Source organism: Bombyx mori, chromosome 16 (genome assembly GCF_030269925.1).
Source record: "Bombyx mori chromosome 16, ASM3026992v2".
Taxonomy (NCBI): domain Eukaryota; kingdom Metazoa; phylum Arthropoda; class Insecta; order Lepidoptera; family Bombycidae; genus Bombyx; species Bombyx mori.
In genome coordinates, this window is record NC_085122.1 from 8,813,438 (window position 1) to 8,823,154 (window position 9,717).

The 9,717-nt window shown below is 33.5% G+C and overlaps 1 protein-coding gene and 1 long non-coding RNA gene across 3 annotated transcripts in view; both read left to right on the forward strand.

The window, feature by feature from the left end:
* The window catches only part of LOC134200337 (uncharacterized), a 6,561-nt gene extending 2,801 nt beyond the window's left edge, over window positions 1-3,760 (forward strand). Inside the window, exon 2 of the long non-coding RNA XR_009975207.1 lies at window positions 2,580-3,760. This is a non-coding gene — a long non-coding RNA (uncharacterized LOC134200337). The remainder of the gene's footprint in view (window positions 1-2,579) is intronic.
* Window positions 1-7,261, forward strand: part of LOC101741967 (ras-related protein Rab-35) — a 21,902-nt gene extending 14,641 nt beyond the window's left edge. For both annotated transcript variants that reach the window (XM_062673063.1, XM_004928784.5), the window contains 2 exons: window positions 5,240-5,388; window positions 5,784-7,261. In XM_062673063.1, the coding sequence (XP_062529047.1) occupies window positions 5,240-5,388; window positions 5,784-5,888 (254 nt within the window). In that variant the 3' untranslated portion in view covers window positions 5,889-7,261. The remainder of the gene's footprint in view (window positions 1-5,239; window positions 5,389-5,783) is intronic.
* Window positions 7,262-9,717: the final 2,456 nt, after the last annotated feature.

Genomic DNA, 9,717 nt, shown 5'->3' on the forward strand with positions numbered 1-9,717 from the left:
CCTTGCTTGGAAGAAACTTTTCCCTCCACTTTACCCTGTAACCCTACTGATGATTTTGAATCTCCTTTTTCTTGGGAGGAACTTTCAGCTGTCTTGGAGGGTTTAAGTGATTCATCCCCAGGAATTGATGGGATTCTATACTCATTTATTTTCAAAAGCAGTAACTCTGTAAAACAGGTATTCCTTTCCATTCTTAATAATATATTTTTATCTGGAACTCCACCTCACGAATGGAGGACTCAAATTATCATCCCTATTTTAAAACCTGGAAAGCCCAGCTCTGACCCTTCTAGCTATCGGCCAATCGCTTTGTCCTGTACAATGGCTAAGATATTGGAACATTTAATCAAGAATCGTTTGGAATGGATTGTAGAAAATAGGAACATATTAGCTAAATCTCAGTTTGGATTCCGAAAAGGTTTTAGCACTATGGATAGTTTAAGCGTATTTGTAACAGACGTACGTATTTCCTTCTCTAAAAATGAGTCTTTGGTAGGTGTTTTTCTGGACGTGTCATCTGCGTATGACAATGTTCTTCTTCCAGTGCTCAGGCAGAAAATGCTCCAGCTGAGTATTCCTGTGAAGATTGTAAACATAGTTTTTAATCTCCTGTCTCCTAGATTCGTATATATTCGTGCTCCAAATTATTCTTCCTCTCCCAGACAGCTGTGGAAGGGGCTCCCCCAAGGGTCAGTCCTCAGCCCGTTACTTTACAGTATTTATACGTACGATTTAGAGCTTTCGGTTAATTCCTTTTGTCAAGTTCTACAATATGCTGATGATCTCGCACTTTACGTTTCTTCTAAGAATATTGATGAGGCCTCTTCTCGCCTAAACTCAGGCATAGGCTATCTCCAAGACTGGCTCTCAGACCATGGTCTGTCCCTATCTATTCCTAAAAGCAAAGTGGTTGTTTTCTCTCGGTCCAGATCTTGTCCCAACGTTTCAATATCTTACGATCAACAACATTTTTCGGTTGTAGACAATGTGAAATTTCTTGGTGTTGTATTAGATTCTAGATTAACTGGTGTCCATCATATTAATCATATTGTTAAAAAATGTGAGAAAAATATTAACATTCTGCGTTCCTTGTCTGGTGTCTGGTGGGGCTGTCACCCCTATACTCAAAAACTTATGTATAACGCCTTAGTACGTAGTCACTTAGACTATGGCACTTTCCTTCTTGACCCTTGTAACAAATCTGCTATGAGTTCCCTTGACAAACTTCAATCTAAATGTCTGAGATTAATCTGTGGAGCTATGAAATCGTCACCTATTAATGCTCTTCAGGTAGAATGCGGCGATGCTCCCTTATTCCTTAGAAGACAATACTTATCTGACCGGTTCCTTTTTAAAGTCATTCAATCTCCTTATCATCCTCTTATCTCTAAACTCCATATCCTTTCTGATTTTATCTCTTCTAATAAATATTGGTACCACAAGGATTATCCCTGCCTTTTCAATAGTTTTGTCAGCTATCTTCGCCTGCCTTGTCCTGTATTTCAGTATCAAAAATTTCCTCTTTTCGACATCTCTTTTAAGGCTCTTATCTTTCAGCCTCAAGTTCTTTTAGATCTCGGCATAGAAAAAAAATGTCATTCTGCAAATTCCCAGTTAAATAGATACATCGCCAAACATTGGTCCGATTGGCTCATCATTTACACTGATGCTTCTAAGTTGTCAGACCAGGGTTGTGTTGGCTCCGCTGTCTGGATTCCCAAATACAATGTGATTCTCAATTTTAAATGCCCCCCTCAAGCTTCAGTCTTCTCTGGTGAGTCCATAGCTATTCTGGAAGCATTATCATTCATTGAGTCCCATAATCTAAATAAATCTGTTATTCTTACAGATTCTAAGAGTTGTTTACAGGCTATCGTTGGTAACCAATTTAAATCAAAATCTAAATTTCCTTACATACTAAAAATTAAAAAATTACTTTTCAGCTGCCATTCTAAAAACATTGAAGTTGTCCTTGCTTGGTTGCCTGGCCACAGTGGCATTTTAGGTAATGAAACTGCAGATCTTTGTGCCAAAGACGCCACAACAACTGGCTGTATGGATCATTACAGAGTTTATTCTAATGATTTACTCCCAATAGCTAAACAACGATTGCTTTCTTCTTGGAATTCTTGTTGGCAAAAGACTAGTTTTTCTAAAGGTAAACACTATGCTGATATTCAAGGCTTTATTCCTCTCCGACCTTGGTTCTGCAACTTCAAAGATTTACATAAACGCGTTACAAGTACGATCTGTAGATTAAGGCTAGGCCATACGTGTACCCCCGTCCATCTGGCTAAACTTCATATCAGGGATAGTTCTATTTGCGAATGTGGTCTTGACGAAGGCTCTCCAAATCACATGTTTTTCAGTTGTCCTCGTCTATCTTCCTCCCTCTATGATCTCCTTCCTCCTGATATTCCTCGCCCCATTGATCTCAAATCTCTTCTTTCCCTTGTCAACTCCCCTTTCGTTTATATTCTTAGTTCATTCATTAACCAAAATAACATTAAACTGTAGTTTGTCTGTCTTTTATCGAACTAACCCCTGTATATATATTGTGTGCGTCTTATTTGTTTTAGGTAAATCAACAGAGATCCTGTCATCAAACATTCTTAGCTACTCACTTAATTCTTAGTGAATATCTGTGACCTTGCTCGTTCACGAAGCCCGCTATAGAAAGCAGAGTATTAAATACACTTGACATTGGCGAAATCTAAAAGGAAACGCCATAAACCTAAGAGATAGATAGATAGATAGATGCACATCCTTTGTTGCAACTGAGAATATTAAATAACTCTTTAGTTACATCTGAAACCATCACCAAGAAGCTCCCACACCAATTTATATATGATAATTAATACAGTAAAGTAACAAAGCACACATACATTTCATTTTTATTGTGTACTCCAATGGGATCTCCCTAAAGTTTTATTGTATATGATGATGATTTTGAAATACATCAATCAATAACAATATTCTAAATCAAAATTATATAATATCAACTTTCTATTTCACAATTAACTTTATGTAAGATTAAGATGAATATGCTTTCTTAATGAATTGCAATATGTACAGTGAAGTACAGCTTGAGTTAATTCTATGAACAGTATGAGAAGATAATAGTGGTAGTATAATAAATTTTAATGTTAATTGAAAACTATTTCTCAAATTGCTTAATTGTGAATTTTGATTCAGTTCCATAGTTGAATACTTAGGTTGTGCAAATTAAACCTCAATAACAAGATTATGGTTAGGTATTTTTATTATTGATAGCATAGAGCGGGGGTAATTTAAAACACATCAGGGACTAGCTTGATTGTTTTTGTTTCTTTATTCCAACTAAAAACGGACGGGGCTTCCTTTATGAGTGTATGAAATATTTTTGTGTAGGTTTGAATGCAGCTTTGTCCGGATTTTGTTTTTATACAATTTTTTATTTAAGCAAAATAATAAAGTGTTTTTTGAACAGAGAATGTGGCCTCAAACGGGGGCATGTTTGACCACCTAGCTAGAGAGTGATAGGACAACTCTGCTGTACAGTAGTACATTTAGAGGGTTTCTTCCTCTATCATGTGGTGGTATCGTTCGTTATATATTGTCCCATCAGGGCTCTTAAAGTTAGGCATCCTAAGCTGTGATTTAATGTCCTCACTGCTTAAATTGGAATTAGTGTATAGTTTCTGGTAGGAAGTTGCCAGATACTACATACCTGTAGGAGTTTGACTCCTTATTATTAATAAAAATGACTTGATTGTGTCAACTATTATTTAATTATTTTAAAATTAATTTTACCCTACAGAAGTTGTGTATCCAAGTTATTATGTACAAATGACACAAAAATGTTTATTTTCATTTAATGGAAGGAAGAGAATGTGTGTAACATGAATCATCACATGATAATAGACTTTGATAATGACTTCTGTTGCTTTAATACAAACAGTACAAACTTTATGTACCAGTACTATTCTCACAATTAGAATGAAACTTGATTTTAAAACCAATATATTCCACTTAAGAACTTTTCATCCCATCATTCTAATTTATAATACCATAAACGCACATTCTGGAGACTCTTTCATCGAAGTTGTTTACCTAAAATCTGTCCGATTTAGAGTTTAGTAGTAGATTTCAGAAAGTACTAAGTTAAAATCTAGAAAACACACAGCAGTTGTACAATTGATGATCAAAACTTCAACCTCATGTCTCAAACTGGATGACAGTATTCACATTGAGATGTTTATGGGCTCCACTAACTAGTTATAATCTAGTGGGCTGTGAGGTTGACCAATTGTGAAAAGCAATAAAGGAAAACATAAAAAATTGGATCTGAACTTCAGATAGTATATTGATGTTAATTTTCTCTTTTATCTTGTTAATGTCATTTGTTCATGTAAAAATAAGAAAAACATTTTTGATTTCGATCATCAATAGCAGTCTTGACCTTGCCCTTATCCCTCATTACACTACACATAATGCATCATGTCTTCTTTGTCCATTCAGGCCTACCATATGTCATCTCTGCACTAACATCCTTATCTTACATATCCTCTTTCACACAGTACATGTTAATCTTTTTTGGATGACCCTCCTGACGTCCTCCTTCATAGTTAGGGAGTCTTTTCAAATATAATCATTTTCTTTGTTTATAACTAGGCCACACCACAATAATCTTCCCCTCTTTATTTTCAAACACTGGGGTGCTACTTTTGTACTTTCCCTTATACACTCATTTCTAGGTAGTAGTAGATAATAGTAAATGATCAAAGAGAAAATTGGTTAACAAATACAGAAGAGACTGTATAGACCAGTGCTTCCCAAACGTTTTTGTGGCATGCCCCACTAACATTTCTAAAATGTTTATGCCCCCCATACATAATTTTTAACATAAAAAAATTGATTTGTTCACTAAACTTATGAAACATAAATGATAGGTTTTAGGAAGAAATTACTATGAAATTGTTATCAGAACCCAGTAAGCAATATTTCAAAACAATAAAACACTCAAATTCAAATTCAAAATAAATTTAATACAAATTTTCTATATTAATTTAGTGTGATTTCCCCTCTTAGTTATCAAATTGTCCCCTAGTGGGGCGTGGGCTCCACGTTGGGAAACACCGATATAGACTATAGAAATATAAAAAATGACTGTTTTAGTTGCAACTATAATATTATCAGAATACCCTGAAAACTTGGAAGTTAACATAAATATACAAGAATAATTATTATTTTTTTACAGTTGGAAATAAAAATGATTGTCCGTCACGCAAAGTTGTGGTTACAGAGGATGCTCAGAGGTTTGCCAGTCAGATGAATATCCCTCTGTTTGAAACTAGTGCAAAAGAAAACATTAATGTAGAGGAGATGTTCCTTACAATTACAAAAATGGTAATCTTATTTCACTTATTAAAATGCTATCAGTCCTGAAATATTTGATTTAGATTGCAAATGGGACAGATCTGATTTTGTTTAAGCGAAGAGTTTAGTGTGTTCTGGGTCTTTTGTCATTAAACCTGAGTGAGACCCCACAGACTAGAACATCAGGCAATCATTAAACCACCACCATTTTGCTGAATTCAATCGTAATGTAGCTTAAATTATTTACCTACATTTAGTGCCTAGTGAATTCTTGAAATTACTTTTAAATATTTGTTGTTGGATGGTTTTGTAAAGGATACATCAATATGATGCATTACATTATTTTATCAGCTCCATGAAAGAAATGTTAGATAGAACACATGGAATACAATTTTCTGTCTCTGCTATGAAACTTATTTTTTCAGGTACTAAAATCCAAATTAGAAATGAAAGAGAGACAGAACGTTACATCAAACGACACAGTTAATTTGAAGAAAGGTAATCACAAAATTAAAAAAAAGTGTTGCTAGTGGTCACGGGGGGTGTTATGTGCCACAGACTTTGCTTACACAATGCTCAAATATCAAGAGACGTGTGCATAACCCTAGCAAGACTAAGTACTTCAGCTGAAATGAAAAAGGAACCAATTAGTTTTTTGCTAAACGGTACAAAAATTAATTAGTCACAATAGCAGTAATGCATGAAATAGTTACAATTGATCTCTGTACAATCAAACAATTTGTAATCACAGTTTCGTAAGACTTAGTTAGATTTTCTGTTGAACTGTGCTGGGTTTGCCAATCTCAGCCAGAGCGTGTACATTTATATACTATGGAATAAATAAATGACTCCAAAAATTATGTTAGAATATTATGAATGCATACTTAATGTGGATGATTGTATTCTCACTTTTTTTAATATGCTATATATGTTGTGGTTTAAAAAAACATGAGTTTTGAACATCCATATAAGAGAAATTAAATTTATACTATATAAATATTTACTAATTAAAGATAAAGTATTATGATTTCCCAAAATATAATAAAATATTATGAATGTGAAAGCTGTATGATTGTAAAATAATATGAAATGTATCTCTGCGTTTAAAAAGAAATGGTAATATTTTGAAATAATTACATGTGGGAATCCAGTGTGTAATTTATATTATAGTGAGATTGTATTTATTATTTTTTGTAATAATTTTAAAAGTATTGGCAAAGTATATGCAGTATTGTTTATCCAAAATTTCAAAATTATTATTTATGGCCCCAAGGGAGATTTTTGTAATCATTGTATTATTATTTTGAAACTCGAACATGCAAAGGAATGTTGTAACATCATATATTTTTATTTCATTATATGCCTTGGCGGATAAATATAGTCTTGAAAAATATAACATTCCTTGTGTAATTGTTCTGAGCTTTAAAGTATGTATAGTCATTATTTTACGGTACTTTTCGGGTAATAATTGTGCGTATTATTTAGCAAGTTGTTTTTCTTTAAATACTCTATATTAACATGTCGAATAAAAGTGCTGAAAAATGTCTGATGTCATTTTGGGCCCAACTTATGATTTGAAATGTAGGAGCGTTTCTAATTATTTTTTTATTTAAATTTTACCCTTTATTTATTTTGCCAAATTATCATTCCATACATGCAAAACTACAATGTCATTTAGTTTTTTATTTTTAATTTAATCAATATGCATGATTTTTTCTCATTCTAGTACTCATTTTTAATTTTAAGATGTATTGTTCATACAACATAGGTACCAGCATTTTATTTGTTTAAAAAATGTAAATAGACATATTTTGCCCATAATAAAATGTGTTCTCATTTTTTTATCCGTTCTTTGTAATGACCAAGATATATCATTAAAAAATACAAAAGGAATATTCTTGGATTTTTTGTTTTATTGGGATTGATGGACAAACGTGATAATGGCTTGATGTTAAACAGTAAATAGAACTCTACATGCAAATTTGAAAGCTGTCGCTCGAATTGGGTAACTTCCGAAGTCAGTCCGCCCTATTGTCCAAACTGGAACCCATGATTTCGTCGCAGTAGAAATGCGACTTGCAAATGGCTTGTGCTCACGGCATGTTGTGCCACTTACATTATATTCATTTAAATTGAAATAGTAGGGAAAATGGCTATTAGGCTAAGAAGTATTGCCTGATTTATGTCAACTCGTTACATATGTCTGAGGGAGTGCATATGGAGTCCCTTCTTTATTTCGCCTGGTCGTGTTTTATGTAATTAACACCACAGTTGGAACAATAAAAAAAATTATTGTTGTAGCGGCATAAAGTAATTACATTAAATTAGTTATTTAACTCATTATAAATTATTTTTATGTTTTTCATATTTGGCGGTAAAAAGGTATTGTCTCACAGACTTTATTCTGTCTCCCACATCTCGTGCGTTCCGGATTACGCATCATAAAAAGGTGCGTACTTAAACGCCACACCACCCCCCTACGGAGAAGGAGAATCCGCAGAAAAAGAGAAAAATGAAGAAGTATTAAGATTAAAATAAAATAAAAAATATAAAACACTTCACTGAGTGAATCAGAAAACACAAAAAAAAAAGAAAGAAAATAAGTTCCATGTTGTGGAATGCCGCACCAGGTGTTTAACCGCTTGTACTTGATCACTCTGCTGTGCGCGGCGATGCTGCGCCAAGTGTATATGGTTTGTAGACGATCTTGTCTGAATACTGTGCCAGGTGTATATAGTTTGTACTCGACCTTGTCTGGATGCTGCGCCAGGTATATATGGTTTCTACTCGATCTCTATTTGTAACGATCGATCACGTCGGGGTCACCAAATGAGGGAGTGCATATGGAGTCCCTTCTTTATTTCGCCTGGTCGTGTTTTATGTAATTAACACCACAGTTGGAACAATATAAATTTTATTGTTGTAGCGGCATAAAGTAATTACATTAAATTAGTTATTTAACTCATTATAAATTATTTTTATGTTTTTCATATTTGGCGGTAATTTTTTTAAGAGATTTTATGACCTGGTAACTAAGACCTTTATGTCATGTCTTATTTTACTTTATATTCTTAATTTTATGAAAAATGATAATATGGAGTGAAATGAAATGAAAATGATTAATTTGAGACATTAATCAACTGAGATGAAATTTAATGAAATGAAATGATATGGGATGAAATATAATCGCAGTAAAATGGTGGTCATTTACTGAGATTTTTTTCAGTGGACTTTTTGGAGGAACCCGAGAATTTACGTCAAGCAGCTTTGTTTCATTTTCCCACATTTGTGCACTTTCACAGATATTAAACAGTTAATAAACCACCATTATTACACATTTAAACCTGAAGAAACACTAAATAGACAAAATAAAACAAATCACACAACTTCACTCCTCGCGTTCCCGCCAAAAAGTATTTGGCGGTAAAAAGGTATTGTCTCACAGACTATATTCTGTCTCCCACATCTCGTGCGTTCTGGATTACGCATCATAAAAAGGTGCGTACTTAAACGCCACATGTCCTACTTAACAAAGTTAAAATATTTAACGGTCTCCTAATATGATTTTTACTTTCCGATATTTTCGCACTGTTGCAAGAGACTTGATCACGATTAGAAAGGATGTCAGGCGCAGAAAAATCTATCTCTTTAAATCTATAATACGGTTTTCGATGCTGCCATTGGAACAATAGTTCGCCTCAACAATATATATCACGATATCGAGAGTATTATAAGAACAATGAGAGCACATGGTTTTTAATAATCATATTACTGGTTTCCACTCGATAATTTGAAGCCGTCATTCGGTAAAAACTATTCTATTTGGAAATTTTAGGTGTTTCTTTAACTAATCTGGGTACAAGGCCCAGGCCTTCAATTGAGAACATATATATGTATGGCCTATGAAACTCGACTAATAAAATAATACATTAAATCAATAAGTGTATTATCGTAATTATAGATATGTAGGGTAGGCATGACTTATAACAAACTTTTCTTTTGCTTGATTTTCATCGAAGATGGACTTTTTGGCAAAAACACGAGATTTAAAGGTATATTAATGGTGGCTTCTCGTTTACCATCTTTATAAGTGTATAAGATTAAAAAATACTACCTAACAAAATAACGACTTTTCAGGTTCTTCTGACCGTTTATTTTACCGAGAGGATACTTCGTTTAACTTTATCCTACACCTACGTCTGTTTTCACCGACAGACTTCTCTCTTCTTAATTAGTAGTATTACCCTCCATAATATTTAGTAGTAGCATTTCACTTTTCACAAATCACATGGCACCGGTCTTTGTTTTGAAGAAAAATAAATTGTATGGGCTCTACTTTCTTTGTCTGTAAAATAGACC